Source organism: Phyllopteryx taeniolatus, chromosome 7 (assembly GCF_024500385.1).
Source record: "Phyllopteryx taeniolatus isolate TA_2022b chromosome 7, UOR_Ptae_1.2, whole genome shotgun sequence".
Lineage (NCBI taxonomy): Eukaryota > Metazoa > Chordata > Actinopteri > Syngnathiformes > Syngnathidae > Phyllopteryx > Phyllopteryx taeniolatus.
In genome coordinates, this window is record NC_084508.1 from 25,572,906 (window position 1) to 25,590,286 (window position 17,381).

General features: G+C 39.3%; 1 protein-coding gene across 20 annotated transcripts in view; it reads left to right on the forward strand.

The window, feature by feature from the left end:
- The window catches only part of dock7 (dedicator of cytokinesis 7), a 96,004-nt gene extending 79,011 nt beyond the window's left edge, over positions 1-16,993 (forward strand). For 9 of the 20 annotated variants that reach the window (XM_061780051.1, XM_061780054.1, XM_061780056.1 and 6 more), the window contains 14 exons: positions 903-1,055; positions 1,300-1,458; positions 2,779-2,879; positions 2,989-3,181; positions 3,519-3,662; positions 3,782-3,913; positions 4,693-4,707; positions 9,001-9,135; positions 9,667-9,756; positions 9,832-10,068; positions 10,164-10,307; positions 10,420-10,526; positions 13,764-13,931; positions 16,226-16,993. In XM_061780051.1, coding sequence (XP_061636035.1) covers positions 903-1,055; positions 1,300-1,458; positions 2,779-2,879; positions 2,989-3,181; positions 3,519-3,662; positions 3,782-3,913; positions 4,693-4,707; positions 9,001-9,135; positions 9,667-9,756; positions 9,832-10,068; positions 10,164-10,307; positions 10,420-10,526; positions 13,764-13,931; positions 16,226-16,268 — 1,821 coding nt within the window. In that variant the 3' untranslated portion in view covers positions 16,269-16,993. The remainder of the gene's footprint in view (positions 1-902; positions 1,056-1,299; positions 1,459-2,778; positions 2,880-2,988; positions 3,182-3,518; positions 3,663-3,781; positions 3,914-4,692; positions 4,708-9,000; positions 9,136-9,666; positions 9,757-9,831; positions 10,069-10,163; positions 10,308-10,419; positions 10,527-13,763; positions 13,932-16,225) is intronic. The other 11 variants (XM_061780052.1, XM_061780057.1, XM_061780060.1 and 8 more) reach the window with 2 other exon arrangements.
- Positions 16,994-17,381: the final 388 nt, after the last annotated feature.

Sequence of the window (17,381 nt, forward strand, 5' to 3'; positions counted from 1 at the left end):
CACACAGGCGGGGACGGGGATTGAACCCCGCACCTCAGAACTGTGAGGCTGACGCTCTAACCAGTCGGCCACCGTGCCGCCTCTATGAAGCATGGTGGTGGTAATGTCATGGCTTTGGGCTTGATTTGCTGCTTCTGGAACTAGTCTTAATTGATGATGTAACTCATTATAGTAGCAGCAGCATTAATTCTGAAGTCTTCAAAACCATTTTGTCTGGCAATTTACAGAAAAATGCATCCAATCTAATAGGGAGAAGCTCCATCATGCAATAAGACAATGATCCAAAACACACTGCCAACACAACAAAGGACTTCATCAGGGGGGAAAAGTAGAAGGTCTTAGACTGGCCAAGTCAATCACCAGACCTTAACCCAATAGAGCATGCATTTTACCTCCTGAAGAGGAGACTGAAGGGAGAAACCCCCAGAAACAATCAAGAACTGAAAGAGGCTGCAGTAAAGGCCTGGAAAACCATTTTAAATGAAGAATACAACAGTCTGGTGAAATCAATGGGTCGCAGGCTTGATGCAGCTATTGCAAGTAAGGGTTATGCCACCAAATATTAAATGTTATTCACTTGAATTTAATGTAATTATGTCTATTCCAATACTTTTGGAATACCAAAAAGTGAAAAGTGGGTGGCTTCAAACAAAAGGTGCTCTGTCCTGAGTTAACACATCTAGATGTAAATACCATGAAATGAAAGCTGGAACGCTGAACTTTCGTCTCATATTTATCTTTTGATCTGAAACCCAAATGTCTTCAGTATACAACAAAAACAAAGGAGTTGACCTTGCCGTTCTAATGCTTTTGGAGGGGACTGTAGTTGTCTATGATCCACAATGTTTACTGTTTTTGTAGCCTTGCTTTTTGTCAATGTGGCTGTGTGTGCCTTTTTTTAGTTTCCTGAATTGCTGTTTGAAGAGGAGACAGAGCAGTGTGCTGACCTGTGCTTGCGACTGCTAAGGAGCTGCAGTAGCAGTATAAGCACCATCAGGGCCCACGCCAGCGCGTCCCTCTACCTCCTCATGAGGCAGAACTTTGAAATTGGCAACGTTAGTACATTTTTTGCAAGCCAGCAAGTTGTGGTTTGCTATCAAGCCCTCACTTAACAGATAGACATCTTTGATGAATTTGTTCCTATTGATAGGCCTTTCTCAGCTTTATTATCTAATAACTCTTGTTCTGTCTACTCAGCATCTGATATCAGTTGTCTTGATAAAACATTATTTTCCCCGTGTCCCTCTTTTTTTTTTATTTTTTAAAAATTGTATCATTATTATTGTTTTTTTTTTTTAGAATTTCGCTCGGGTGAAGATGCAGGTGACCATGTCGCTTTCATCATTGGTGGGAACATCCCAGAATTTTAATGAGGAGTTTCTGCGTCGCTCTCTGAAGACCATCCTTACTTATGCAGAGGAGGACCTTGAGCTTCGGGAAACGACTTTTCCAGACCAGGTACTGATTAGGCTTTACACGATCAGGATTTTTGGGGCCGATCACCGATCAGCGTGTTTAAAAAAAAAAAAAAAACGATAACCGATCACAAGATGGAGCAATGTGTCTATTTAAATGACCTGTTCATTTACTGTATATACTTGTGTACTTAATGGCTCAAAAAATTATATTTACAATAAATAATGTATCTTTGTTCGTCTATTTATGCCAGTGAGGCATAGTGACAGGCAGAACAAATGAATGGTCTTCTATTAGATGGCAGGAAGTACATACAGTAATTAATGTATCCACTTTTTGTGACATTTTCGTTTGTTGGTGTGCCGTGAGACTTTTCAATAGTAAAATATTTTCCTTGGCTCCATAAAGGTTGGAAATCACTGCTCGAGTCAGGTCATGTATTCTAATCCGTCAGGTCAAACCAACATTACAACATGACAGAAATGATGGGTGCTACTTCATTGTAATTAAATTACTACACCCACACCGAAACTTTAGGGCATGATTTGACAGAACGCCTGCATGTTTACGCACAACCATTAGTGCTGGCATTAGCTTGCTAGGCTATATAACGTTTTGTTGCCTGCTTGGGAGCCGTATCATATGAAAAGTATGCGAACATAACTCAAGCAAGCCTAAAATGAAAGTCCTCTCCTGAGCACCGGTGACCAGCAGCACGTTTTTCCCCATTTTGTTCTTATAATACAGTCGGCACGATCCACTCTTGTGGTCGTCACCACGGTAACGAGTGTATCCGGTCGCATTTGAGTTGACACTAAAGCTCAATGATCATAAAAAACGGGATGTGGTGGTATCGGAATAAAATATTTTATTGCAGTATTCTGACAGAGTCCAATCGTGAAAGAGCAAATTTATCTTGTCGTCTGATCCGGGCATTACGTGTTGTCTGTCCCACACCGTCGACGTGTTTTTTTTTTATTATTTAAATAACTTTATTGGCCGTCAGATATTTACAGTACTACGTCAAAAGACGCGCGACAAGGCTAAAAATAAACTAGCTTTTGGATTCAAATATACTGTGCACGATGGCGACACGGAGTAAATGTCTTGATCGGATCGGGGAATTATGACATTGAAGCCGATCAGCATAAAATGCTAAATATCGTCCGATACCGATCAGGCCGAACAGATCGGTGTAAAGTCTAGTTTTGATTATGATCTCAGAATGTTAATATCATTCATTACAGTTTAAGAATACAAATGAGATTATTTTGTTTTTTTTATTTGTGCTTTGTTAAACCTGGAAGAAAGTTGGGAAGTAACCTTTGTACAGGTTTGAATGTCCTGGTTCTTTTTTTGTAGGTGCAAGACCTTGTTTTTAACTTGCACATGATCCTGTCTGACACAGTCAAGATGAAGGAACACCAGGAAGACCCTGAAATGCTAATTGATCTTATGTACAGGTACTATACAAAGCTGAGGCACATTCAAGGAATCTCTTTTCAGTTATAGTGTATCCCTGTTCTGTCCTCACCAGTATTTTAATAACTCTGCATCTATATCCATCTGCAGGATTGCAAAGGGTTACCAGACGTCCCCAGACTTGCGGCTTACATGGCTCCAGAATATGGCCGGAAAACACTCGGAGAGGAACAACAATGCTGAAGCTGCTCAGTGTTTAGTGCACAGTGCTGCCTTGGTAGCGGAATACCTGAGCATGTTGGAGGACCGCAAATATCTCCCTGTGGGCTGTGTGACCTTCCAGGTTAGGATGTTTGGCACCGATTTTGCATACTAAATGTATATACTGTACTTGGGTTGTCCAGTGATCGAAGGGTCGCTGGTTTGAATCCCGGCTCCGACTGTCCGCATATCAAAGTGTCCTTGGGCAAGACACTGAACCCTAATTTGCCCCCAGTGGGAACTGGCAGCGCCTTGCATGGCAGCAGTCCCCCATTGGTGTATGAATGTGTCTGTGAATGGGTGAATGTGAGGCTTTGGGCACTGTGATAGTATAGATAAAGCGCTATATAAGTGCAGTCCATTTACTGTACAGTATTTTCATTCTTTTTGTTTGTTCATTTGTGTGTTTTTACTTGTAGAATATTTCATCCAACGTGTTGGAGGAGTCTGCTGTCTCTGATGATGTGGTGTCACCGGATGAGGAAGGCATCTGCTCTGGAAAATACTTCACTGAGCTCGGCCTTGTGGGACTCTTAGAGCAAGCTGCTGCATCATTCTCTTTGGTGTGAATGCTTGCAATCTGTTACCATACAAGTGGTCACGTTCGGAATTGTATTGATACCATTTTTTAATCCCAAATCCTGTACGAACATTCTTAGTGAATTTGTTTATTTCCTGTAAGGCTGGCATGTATGAGGCAGTGAATGAAGTCTACAAGGTACTGATCCCAGTCCATGAAGCCAACAGAGATGCAAAGAAGCTAGCCACCATTCATGGTAAACTACAGGAAGCCTTTGGCAAAATTGTCCATCAGGTAACTATGTATTAGATTGTATTGTCTCCCAAATATGCCACTGTATGCACATTTAAAGTTAGACTGCTCTTTGATTTATGAAACATAGGTACACTTTTTCCAGAGTGACATTCTGTGTTCATATTAAAAAAGAATTACACATTTTTAGCTTGACAGAATTCATAAAATAATACAAATCAGTAAGAGGGGTTATAAATTAGAATGTATACAGCTTTGTATCTTTGTCTTTTTTATTTTTTTATTTTTATTTTTTTACTTTTTTTTTTTTTCTTTATTTAGCCAAACACTGTCTTGTCATATTTGGAGATATAGCTGGATAAAGTGAATACAGAATACAACAACCCAGCAATACAGGGTTGTAATATCGATTTAAGATACAGTAGATCGATACTGTACTGTATGATGTTACGCAGAAAGGTGTGTTTAAAAAAAATAAATAAAAAATAAAAAATTTGTTTCCCTCTTAACTATGTAGGGAGCTACCGGTCTCAGTTTAAAATACATTACATTATAATGCATATTATGGGAGTTTTATTGCATGAATAATTTGTTACCCCGCAGCAGTTTTCAAGTGTTAGTTTTGCAAATACAGTACCTCACATGAATTATTTCATTCATGTGTTGGGAAACAAAGTTTGTATGATTTAAGGGCTTTGACATGCATTCAGTACCGAGAGCCCTGTTGTTGCTGTGACATCACTCCATGTGTGAGTGTTACTGTGGACAGGGGTTGTAAGTGTGCTGTCGTTCACATATCCTATTCTCTCTTTTACACACAGAGTACTGGCTGGGAGGTAGGTGGTTAAATGGTTCCTGCTTGGCCCTGCTCGTCTTTTGTTCACATACTTTTTTTATTTCTACATTTTTATTTGTATTCACGCTCATTTCATTTGCTAGCCACAGGCTTTCTGTTTCTCGCTTTGCTTTTCACATACAGTACATCTAGTCCAGGGGTCGGCAACCTTAATTACTCAAAGAGCCATTTGAGCTGTCTCCCACAGAAAGAAAAACAAAAACATTGGAGCCGCAAGACCATTTTGACATCTGAATGGAAGATAACACTGCATATTTTGTTTTTTTTTGTTTTTACGTGTTGTGTAGGCGGCACGTTGGCCGACTGGTTTGAGCGTCAGCCTCACAGTTCTGAGGACCCGGGTTCAATCCCCGGCCCCGCCTGTGTGGAGTTTGCATGTTCTCCCTGTGCCTGCATGGGTTTTCTCCGGGCACTCCGGTTTCCTCCCACATCCCAAAAACATGCATTAATTGGAGACTCTAAATCGCCCGTAGGTGTGACTGTGAGTGCGAATGGTTGTTTGTTTGTATGTGCCCTGCGATTGGCTGGCAAACAGTTCAGGGTGTACCCCGCCTCCTGCCCGATGACAGCTGGGATAGGCTCCAGCACGCCCGCGACCCTAGTGAGAATAAGCGGCTCAGAAAATGGATGGATGGACGTGTTGTGTATTATTGTGTACTCGCTCTTCTGCATTTATTAAATCAGTGAACTTCTACAGAGGATGCACAATTTTATTTCTACATGAAACATGACCATTTTGAACTCTTAAAGACGCTTGTTTGAAGCTTACGTTCCAATAAAATAATCAGTGTGTTTGAGTCCTCCTCAGTTTCATGAAATTAAAGCGAAACTTAATTACCAACTGCAGCCAACCAAAAATGCTATCTTTGTTTGTGTTCCGTCATTCTCGCATGTGGCGCGTGCAGTCAGCTGTCAACTTGAATTAAAAATTACTATTTCACATAAAACAATGTAGAACACACTGTATATTTGTAAAATAATAGCCAATTAAAATATTTGTTTTACCTGGTTAATGTGAGTTTTGAGTGTATAGCGTCGGCACTCGGCACATCTGGGCAGTAAGACGTCACCTTCATCTTCACACGATTATAAGCTGTCGTCTGTTAGGCCATGTGGGCGGTGTTAGTTTTTAATATAGCAGATGTAGCCAGTAGCATTAAAAATTGTTTTCTTCAGAATTTATTAAATATAGCTCATTAACCTTGGCGCCAGGTGTCACATACGCACATATACATAGAAGACTTGATACGCCAACAGTCACGTCGGTGGGGGCAACGTTCCCGTCAAAGGCAATGCATGTAGTTTGAAAATTAATTATAACTTGCTCATTTCTTAACCGATTTTCATGAGATTTTTTATTTTTTTTTTCCAACGTTAAAGCATGTGCTAATGATACAGAAAATTTGAAAAAAGAGCCCAAAAATATTCTTACCTATGAAAGGTTATTCCCAGTTCCCTTATTGTGATTGTATGATGTTGTATCCAACCATATTCAGCACAATGTGTAGGCATCCTTATTTTGGTTTTCGTGCCATCCACACATGGAATGCGGCGACACTTCGCCGCCACTAGTTAAGCGTTGCCGTAGTCACGCAGCTTTTAAAGGGGCTTGTCAGGTCTACCTACAGTATTGTTCATGTCTGTGGTCTCAAATCGGCGGCTGTGACGCATATTTTGAGGAACAAAAATTAAATGAAAACGATTTTTGTTAGCACACCATAATCTTGATATTAAGAATTACATTTGAAAGACAAATGAAGTAAAATAAAAACAAATTGGAAAATAATGAATGTTGTTGTGACGGTGAAACTGCATGGTTCCCAGAATGCATTGCACTGCGCAATGCTAAACCGTTAATCCTTTTTGTCCACGTGTTTATGTTACCAGTAGTTAATTGAATGTGTTTTATTGTACTGTCAGAGTATTAATTATTTTGCACTTTGTTTTAGAGAGAAGAAACTGACTGTTGTGTGCAATACAATGAGGTCCTGATCAGTTTTACGGTAAATTAGCAAAAGGTCACCATGCAATAACAGGCAAACAGCAGAGGAAGATGAAAGCAGTGCTCTTCCTGGACATTGTCAGTGTATCCTTCAACTTCGGTGAAGTATAATAGTGCCACTGCATTTAACTTTAAAATCGCCAAAGAGCCACAGCAGGAGGATGAAAGAGCCATGTGTTGCTCTGGAGCCAAGGGTTGCCAACCCCTGGTCTAGACCATTAACATCTACAGACAACGTCGACTGTCTGCCGCCATCAGGGACACTTGCTGCGCTGGCAGCAAAACCCTTGTTTTCCCCTCACCTCTCCCTTCTTGTTGTACGAGGGGGGGAGGGGCTTTTTTAACGTGACACCGTTAACCGGCTGTGTGCATGGGAGCCACAGTGTTTGACACTAAAAGTCTCTGAATGCATCACATCCGCACTCTGCACTCTCCTTGTCTTCATCTTCTGTCCATCTGAGGTGTCGACCAGAACACACCCATTTGCTGACAACGCTCACAGTCGTACCACCTCTTGTCTTTACACACACGGCTCGATTTTAGTGCATTGTCCTTGTCAGCCTCCCTGGTTTAACCACCATGTGTTTTCACTCATAATTGACTAAGCCTTTTGATGATGCAAACTGGCATCGGGGTGAAGTTTGAGAGCATCGAATGTCTCACGTTTGTCTAAAATGCTAATCCCTTGAGAATTTTTATTTGTTGTTATTATTTCCGTTTTCATGAGTTTGAACTAAATCAACCCCTGTTTATTCAGATTTGTTTTTTTTTCTTTTAAAACAATCTATTACGTTGTTTAGTTACCAGTATTACCTTTTCCTGGTTTGTTGCATGGACAGAGCACTCATTCCTTCAGGTTCGGCACAGACAGTGCATGGTGTGTTTTTGGAGATTGTGGAGCTTTATTTTCTCACTTTTTTTTCTTTTTCTTTGTATCCGTCTACCTTTGCATGGTTTATTTAGATCCTCCACAATCCGTTCATGTTCTTAAAAAACATACTTTGTTGTTGGTGCTAATGCCAACGACTGTGTTAGCTTGTATTGTTTTAAAATATTTTTGGGGAGGAAGTTAATTCTGATTAAAATTTGTTCTGTTTTCTCCTTTTTTTTTTTTATTTTCCTGGTTCCCGACCCCTCCTTCCCACTTTACTTAATTGTTTCTTGTGGTAAGTTTCTTTGTTTTCGGGGCTTCTCACATTTTAATTTTTTGGATTACTAATGACATGGTACTTCTGAATGGATGTAGTTTATGATTTATTATTATTTATTAACAGCCTTTCTGCTTCTTATGCTGCACATACTACTTTTAATGGCCTGTAATTGAAATTAGTTGGTCAATACCGAGTTATGGGCCCTTTTGTCTTGCATACACTTATCTGCACTTAGGACCTGGTTTAGCAAGAACGAGTCGATAGGTTGATGTTGACTTCAACAAATGAAACAAAAGATATTTCCTGAATTTATTTTTGATTGAAATATGCTGCTGATTTAAATACACCCAGGTGGTTTGAGGTTGATGGTTACGTTTAACATTACAGTATAGTTTGTGTTCTGATGCCTTCAAATACATTGACATTTCAAACAACGTACATGTCGTAATCCCTGCAAAGCGAAGGGATCACATTGAGTTTTACTGCAGTAATTCACATTATTTTCCGGATTGTCCTGCATAAAAGTGAGAAAACACTCAACATAAATTGTAACCAGTCACAATTTGAAATCCATTTTAAATCATGAGGGACTAGTTACTTAATTCAGAGCAATTCAGTCAATAGTTGTGATTTGTGAAGGATGCCTCGTTCTCGAGACACAGCAGGTCACATTAGTAATTATTAGTATTTCTATTTTGTTTGTTTCAAATCTTCTTTTTTTTTTAACTGCCAATCAGCTATCAATTGGCACATGTTGTCTAAAACAGTTATCCAGTTAAAAGCGGTGTTATTTAAATGTTAGCATCCAAGATGGATAATATTTGCATGAGGAGGTGATTTTTACTTTTTGGATAAGGAAACATGGATTCACAATGTAGATTTTATTTTTAGATGGAATTAATGTCACAGTTACAAAAAAACAGCAACCCAATGTAACTGTAGTTTCCCTTATGAGCCAACATCGTGATGAATTCCATGTTTATTTTGTGTAATGGGACCCAGACAGTCACAGGTGACTCCTTGTACTTTTTCTGAATGTCGTGGATTAAGAGAAAAGAATGTTGTGATATGGGTTACATTCTTGTTTTTATGTAGCACTTATACATCATCTTATTGGCAGGATGGGAAGAGGATGTTTGGAACGTACTTTAGAGTTGGATTTTATGGTTCCAAATTCGGCGACTTGGATGAGCAGGAGTTTGTGTACAAAGAGCCAGCCATCACCAAGCTGGCGGAAATCTCTCACAGGCTGGAGGTGAGTTTAATACTCGGATGGCACGGCAATGGTTTTGGTCAAAATGCCCACATAACTCTCTCTTGGCACATTTCACAACCCCATTATGATAACATGAAAAAGTATTTTTGTACATGTGATTTCTTTGTTTTAGTTTTTTCAATGAAATGGCAAAAATGGTTTGCATTGTTATGGGGTGTTGTATCTAGAATTTTGGAAACGGGGGGAATTATATATTCCAGTTTGGAATAAGGCTGTAACTAAGTGTGGAAAAAGTGAAGTGCTGTGAATACGTTTCAGATGCAGTGTAGATAACTACAATCTCATAAAACCTCATTAGATTAGGCATGTGTATCTTTTGAGTGGCAAAGGCACTTATGCCGTATTTAGTTGTTTTGTTTTTTTAATCCACAGCCACATAGAGATGATTGTAAATGCATGTTCAAAGAGGAAAGCTCACTACTTCCATAGTTAGTAGTTTTAGTTAGGAATAAAGGTTGAGTTTTCAACTGGCGATTAAAGCAGTTCCCTTCCCCCCCCCCCTCCCCTCAGGGTTTTTACGGGGAGCAGTTTGGAGAAGAGCAAGTGGAAGTCATCAAGGACTCCAACCCAGTAGACAAGTGCAAGCTTGACCCAAATAAGGTTGGCGTTAGACACTCATCAGCTCATTCATAAACGCAATAAAAAGCTCTATTGAACTTGTCCATTTTTCTTCAGGCCTTCATTCAGATCACGTACGTGGAGCCCTACTTCGACACGTATGAGATGAAGGACCGCATCACCTACTTTGACAAGAACTACAACTTGCGTCGTTTCGTCTACTGCACCCCCTTCACTCTGGATGGACGTGCCCACGGGGATCTGCATGAGCAGTTCAAACGCAAGACCATCCTGACCACCTCTCATGCCTTCCCTTACATCAAGACACGTATCAACATTGTCCACAAAGAGGAGGTCAATCAAACAAGATCACGGGAGACCGAAATGTTTCACCCAATCTCACTGTGTCCATTTGTATGAAACCGCTGTCTCTTAATGGCCTTTTTTAGATTATTTCCACTCCTATTGAAGTGGCCATCGAGGACATGCAAAAGAAGACGCAGGAACTTGCCTTTGCTACCCACCAAGACCCTTCCGATGCCAAGATGTTGCAGATGGTCTTGCAGGGGTCAGTGGGCACCACTGTCAACCAGGTGAACTTTTAACATATTTTAAAAGGGTTATTTGGTCAAATGAATTTAAAAAGCCAACTGCTTCTTAAAAACAAAAAACATTTGAAATAAGTTTCACGTGTGTATTTTTTAGGGTCCTTTGGAGGTTGCACAGGTGTTCCTGTCCGAAATCCCCAGTGACCCAAAACTTTACAGACACCACAATAAGCTACGACTCTGCTTCAAGGACTTCACAAAGAGGTAGGTATTTGTCAAAGTTGACGAAGGTGTCCTTTAAAAAACGGGCCCACTTGGGAGACCAACTTACACAGTGCGTCCAAGTGCCCAATTTTGATTTAACGTCTACAGTTTTCCCATAGAGGGGGATAGGGACAGTCAGAGAACCCTGCCACGAATAGTGAAAATCCGCACAATCATAGGTCCGTCTGGTAGGTCACCATTACAAAGCTGAAAAGAAAGAACGCACCAAAAGAATAATGTCAGAATTTTACAAAAATTAAGTTGCATGTTTTCAAGAATAATTTTCAAAATGAAAGTAAAAAAAAAAAAAAAAAAAAAGAATAGAACTGGATATTTTAGAGAAAAAAATGTCAGTAGCTGTATTAAGGTCACTAATATCCTTCCTTTCTGTCATAAGAGTACAACTTTATTCTCAAAAACGTAGCTTTATACTTGAAAAAATATACAATTTGAATCGCTTAGCATTAATCATTCATTTTCATCTTCCGTTCCGTTTCTCCTCACTAGCGTCGCGGGCGTGCTTGAGCCTATCCCAGCTATCTTTGGGCGAGAGGCGGGGTACACCCTGAACTGGTCGCCAGCCAATCGCAGGGCACAAAGAAACAAACAACCATTCACACTCACGTTCACACCTATAGGCAATTAAGAGTCTTCAATGAACCTACCCTGCATGTTTTTGGGATGTGGGAGGAAACCAGAGTAGCCGGAGAAAACCCACGCAGGCACGGGGCCGGGATTTGAACTTCGGTCCTCAGAACTGTGAGGCAGATGTGCTAACAAATCGTCCACCGTGCTGCCTCTTAGCATTATTATTATTATGTGGCCCTAATACGCCTTCGTACACTACAGCAGTACTAATAACACAAGATAAGATAATCCTTTATTGATCCCCAGAGAGGAAATTGGAATTAAGGCCATTTTTATGTGTATCGTACACTATATGTACACTGAAAAAGACATGAACAGTGTATAATTTTAATAGTAGGTGTATTTTAACAGGGAGGAAGAGAACATCAAAAAGAAAATGTAGAAAATCACATAAAATAAAAGATTCAAATTATTTCAAATATTATTAGAATTCATTGAGGGGAAATAAGTTTTTGACCTCCTATCAAAACATGACTTGGTGGAGAGAACCCCTTGTTGGCCAGTACAGAGGTCAGATGTTTCTTGTAGTTGATCACCAGTTTTGCACACATCTTGGGAGGGATTTTGGACCACTCCTCTTTGCACATCCTCTCCAAATCCAAGGTTTTGAGGCTGTGTCCTGGCAACTCAAAGGTTCAGCTCCCTCCACAGATTTTTTTTTAGTGGGATTTAGGTCCGGAGACTGGCTAGGCCATTCCATGACCTTAATGTGCTTCTTCTTTACCCATACTTTCGTTTCCTTGGCTGTGTGCTTTGGGTCATCGTCATGCTGGAAGTCCTATCCATGACCCATTTAAAATTTTCTGGCTGAGAGGAGGAGGTTGTAACCCAGGATTTCACAGTACAAGACTCCATCAGTATTTCCCTGGATGTGATGAAGTTGGCCTGTCACACCCTGAAAGCATAATGCTTCCACCTCCATGCTTGATGTTGGGGATGGTGTTCTTGGGGTCTGTGTTCCTCTTCCTCCAAACACGGCCAGTCAAATTGATTGCAAACAGTCATTTTATTTTTTCTTGCATTTTGTAATTATTGCACCAACAGTTGTCTCATTCTCACCCAGCCTCTTGCCAATGTTCTTGAAGCCCAATCCATCTACAATGTTGTCCCTGATTTCCTTAAAAAGTTCTTTGGTCTTGCTCATGATGGAGAGGTTGGTGTGTGATTGATTGATTCTGAGAACAGGTGTCTTTATCCAGGTAAATTGAGATAGGTGTCATACAGCTAACAAGTTCAGATTCGGAGTACTTTCTTAAAGTGAGAGGACTAGTGTTGGATTTATCTTACCCAACATTATAAAACATAGACACAAAAGGAATGAAGACGCTGGTTTCTTTTTCTCATGAGGAGGGCGTATGGGAGATTGTTCAGATTACAGCCTCTCAACACGCTCTAAACAATCTCTCCCGTCGCTCCTGTATTTATTTGAAATAGTTTCTAAGTTTACAAGACATAACGTACTAAGCTACAAGACACAACACAGTAAGGATAGGGTTTCAAGGTGAAAACATGGGACCAACACCTGCCACGTCCTTCTCTCTGATGATTCCTGCTGAGTCATCTTCTTGAAGGCGAGACATCTCCCTTTCTCAAAATCGTCCATAATACTAATGCAAGCTAAGCAAATAAATGATAACTTCTACAATATATTTAACAACTAGTCTGCCGGAACCAGAATTCTTTATTTTTGCTAGGGGATCAAATACTTATTTCACTCAATGAAATGCAAATACATTTTTATCTTTTTTAAAAATGTCATTTTGGGGATTTTATTTTAGATATCCTGTCTCTCACTGTTAACATAAACCTACCATTAAAACTATAGACTGCTCCTGTCTCTGTCAGTGGGTGAACTTACATGCAGTAATCAGTGAGGGATCAAATAATTATTTCCTCCACTGCAGATGATAAACTGAAGTAACATTTTCTCAAGAAGTCTGAGGTTTTGTAAAATGAAAAGTTGGAATACAATTTTGGAAGAACTTGTTATTTCTTTTTATATTAAGTATGGTATGATTTTTAGTGGTCCAGCACCTTTGTACAGTGGCCGAGACAGGTCACAACAATTGCAAATGCCACAACACAACAGCATTAATCCACATCGGAAATGAAGAAGAAACGTTTTGTGTCTTTGTGTTTTTTTGTATTGTATTACGTGCCAGTGGCCTCTTGGAAAAGTAATTTCAGCCCTCTGTATGTTTTACATATACTGAGGACGGACAGTAAATGCCACCATTCTATGTTTGTAATGACTTTAATAAAGTGGAAGGAAAGGGATTAAGGCGGGAAGTTGCACAAATTTAAAGTGAAAGTAAGCCATTTTGTAACTATTTCAGAAAGTAAGCTCTTTCGGATTGTCATTAGTCATCAATATTCCAACTTGGTTCGGTAAAATTTGTGCAACTTCCCGACTTAGTCGTTTGGTCCATCTGCCGCCTTAAGTCAGCTCCCCTCCATACTTGAACAGGATAAGTTTCATAGAAAATCAATCAATGGAATAAGCAACAAACTCAAAACAGTCTCAAGCAGCTTGGTCAAAGTGTGGTTTACCACGCAATTTATGGTGCATTTGGACTACCCTTCACCTAGGTGTGAAGATGCCCTGCGTAAGAACAAGAGTTTGATCGGTCCTGACCAGAAGGAGTACCAGAGGGAGCTGGAGAGGAACTACCACCGCCTGAAGGAGGCGCTGCAGCCGCTCATCAACAGAAAGATTCCTCAGCTTTACAAACCTGTGCTACAGGTCAACTCACACAGGTACAGTAGTTTTCCTCTCTCGATCAGTGGCACACACACACAAAATACAGTGGTACCTTGAGTTTATTTCGTTCCGTGACCAAGCTCTTAACTTGTACCGTAATTTCTCATGTATAATGCGCACCCCCCCCCCCAAATTTTTTTGGGTCAAAAGTCAATAGTGCGCATTATACATGGGTTTAGGGGCAAAAACTTGCACATTTTATAAATGTATGCCGCCATGTAGTGGTAATGAAAAATCTGTACACTTTCATTCCAAAATGCCACCGCCACCTAGTGGTTATAAAAAAGGTGTAGCCTAAACTTTCATTCCAATATGACGGGTACGTATGACTTCATTTTTGTACAGTTGTGCTCATGAATTCACATACCATGGCAGAATTTGTGAAATTTTATTTTATTTTATTTTTTTAAATATGACTGATGAATGACCAACAACCATCATTAATTTCTTTATGGTTATGTTTTGTTTAATAATGCTTTTCTGAAATGCTTGACCGTTTAATTTGAATCCCATTAAAATAAAATTCAATATGTTTTGCCTGGCCCTTCATGTGATCTATAAAGAATTGTATCCATCTTACAATTTCTGCCTGGGTAATCAAATATATGAGCACAACTGTGTTTTCTAATGTACTAAATACAAGTAGGGCTGTGAATTTCAAAATAAGAGCCAAGTCAATAAAAAAAGAATATTACGCGTTCAAATAAAGTACTTAACTTCAGAATAATTTTTTTTTTAAAAACTAACAAAATATAGATAATACTTCGTTTTGATCATATGGGTAGAAGCAAAATCATGCATTGTAAAAATGCATTATACATTGGTAGAATGGTTTTCCAGAATTTCTAGGTCAACTTTGGGGGTGCGAATTATACATGGGTGCACATTATACATGAGAAATTACGGTACTTGTACGTATATCAAATCAATATTCCCCATTGAAATGAATTAAAACTCCATTAATCCGTTCAAGCCCCCTAAAACCAGTACATTTTGTGACTTTTTTAACGAAGAAAATTTATCGTTTATTGATTAAAATATTGAAGTTGTGTCCCTTTAAATGTGGTGTGGCTTAATGAGTGATGTCAGGAACATGGCCGGTTAGTCTGTGTAAGCATCTTAATGCCAGTTCTTTCCTCCTTGCTCCTTGTGAGTGTTCTAATTTTTGCATTTGTGTTTGATTGTTTGTCCCGTTCAATAAACGGCTGAAAGTGCATCGGTGACTGTGACCCTTTTTTATTTTTATTTAATTTTTTACCCCTCTTCACTTAAGCAGCGGCGTATCCGAAGCTAGTGCGTAATGTCCAATTTTTCCACAAACCACACAAAAAAAAACAACAACTAAGCGACAGGTCGTAACTTGAAAAACTCAAGGTGCCACTGTATTTTTGTAATGTCCAATTAAATTAGTTTTTGCTTTTGCTCTAAAATAATCATGAAGCAAGCGGACAGCTTGAGAAGGTAGTTTGATTCTTTTGGACCACTTGTTGTTGAGTTCTGTGTTGGCACCATTTGTACACTTAGGGTTCTGTGTATAAAAGGTACAAATAATCAGGTCAGATGCGCTCGTACTGTACTTTTGATTGCAAGTTTTGATTTGCGTGGGTTTTTTCCGGGTACTCCAGCTTTCTCTCACATTCCAAAAACATGCATGCTAGGTTCATTGAAGTCTCTAAATTGTCCAGAGGTGTGAGTGTGAATTGACTGTTTGTCTATACAGTGCATCTGGAAAGCATTCAGAATGCTTCAGTTTTTTGATATTTTATCATGTATTTTGTTAGGTGATTTCTTAATTTTTTGTTTTACTAATTTCCTAAAAAAAAAAATAAATACATCTTTCCAGATTATTATAGTTTTGAGTGTACATTTTTGGAGGAGAAAAAAATACTCCATTTGAACATAACAAAATGTGGAAAAAGTGAAGAGCTCTGAATACTTTCCAAATGCCCTGCGGTTGACTGGCGACCAGTCCAGGATGTACACCGCCTCTCGTCTAAAGTCATCTGAGAAAGGCTCCAGCCCACTCTGAGGAAAAGTGGTATAGAACATGGATGAAGAAAATCTGACCAAAACAATTTGTAATGAGTAAATCCATCATTCTGAAGGAGCCTTCTTAATATTTGTGTCATAATAAAAACTAAACCGAAAAGTTGCATGTGACAAATCAAACACTTTCACCTCACTCAGTCTGTCTCATTTCACTTCACCAAAGCACCAGACCAAAGTAATTACTTTTTTTTTCTCTTGTTTGAAGTAGGAAATCTAAACTTTGCCTCCCTCTCATTCCCAGAGATTCTTTCAGCAGATTGAGTCTTCGCAAAGTTGAAATTTGAAGATGAAGAGCGTACATACACAGAAAGCAACACCAGAAGATGCAATATTAATTTATTCTTGTGTAAATAGTAGCGTGTTCCGAATGAGTCACAGTGTTTGTTTCTGAAAAAGGCTTCAAGTGTTCCAACTTGGTACGTCATTCCAGTGTCTTAACTTGTTTACACAACTCAGTCAGCAGGGTGAACAAGTGGATCTGATCTTAAAGAGACACCTTGACCTTTTAAATTTGGGGAACATTTTCCCCAGAGGCTGTGTTGATAATGTAAGCCTTTTGTCGAGAGGTACGAGACTCTGCTCGCCGTGAGCTCCCAAGCAACTGGTACCAAGAATGTTGACATACCGTTATTGGTTCCAAAAAGTGCCAAAAAAAAAGTGTTTTTTTGCCAAATTCTTTAACAAACGTTGCAAATGTCAAGGTGTCTTTTTAATAATGTGTGTTTTTAAAAAAAAAAAAAAATCTGTATTTAAAGTGTGCACTTTTTTTTTCTGGTGTAGCAATGCATTTCACAACTTGAAAGGTAAGGTTATGTGGGAGGGGTGGAAAAATGAAAACATACACACAAAAAAAGATTATTTATCATATTGCTTTATCACATTTTTGTTAAAACTACAATGTTTTAAAGTTAGGTACTGAACTTGTATAATTTTATGTAGTTCTGTTTTGTTAATTTTAAATATTTTACTAAATAAATATTTTAATGTTCAGGCCTATGCTGGTCATAAATTTGCCTCTGGTTATCTGTTCATGCCTCATGCAAAACATATATTTTACACACACACACAAAATTATTCGCTTACCTGCCTTGGCTGAGATATGAATTTAAGTGACAGCCCAGTCTGAATCCTTAGGGTTTAATATGACATTGGTCTACCCTCTGCAGTTATAACATCTTAAACTCTTCTGGAAAGGCTTTCCACAAGGTTTAGGAGTGTGTTCATGGGAATTTATGACAACCTTTCCAGAACCGCGTTTGTGCGGCCTGGCTCTCAGCCCTCCGCTCTATTTCATCACAGTGTTCTATAGGGTTGAGGTCAGGATTGTGCAGGCCAGTCAAGTTCATCCACATCAAACTCATCCATGTCTTTTGATTTGTCCCCTGATGCATAGTTAT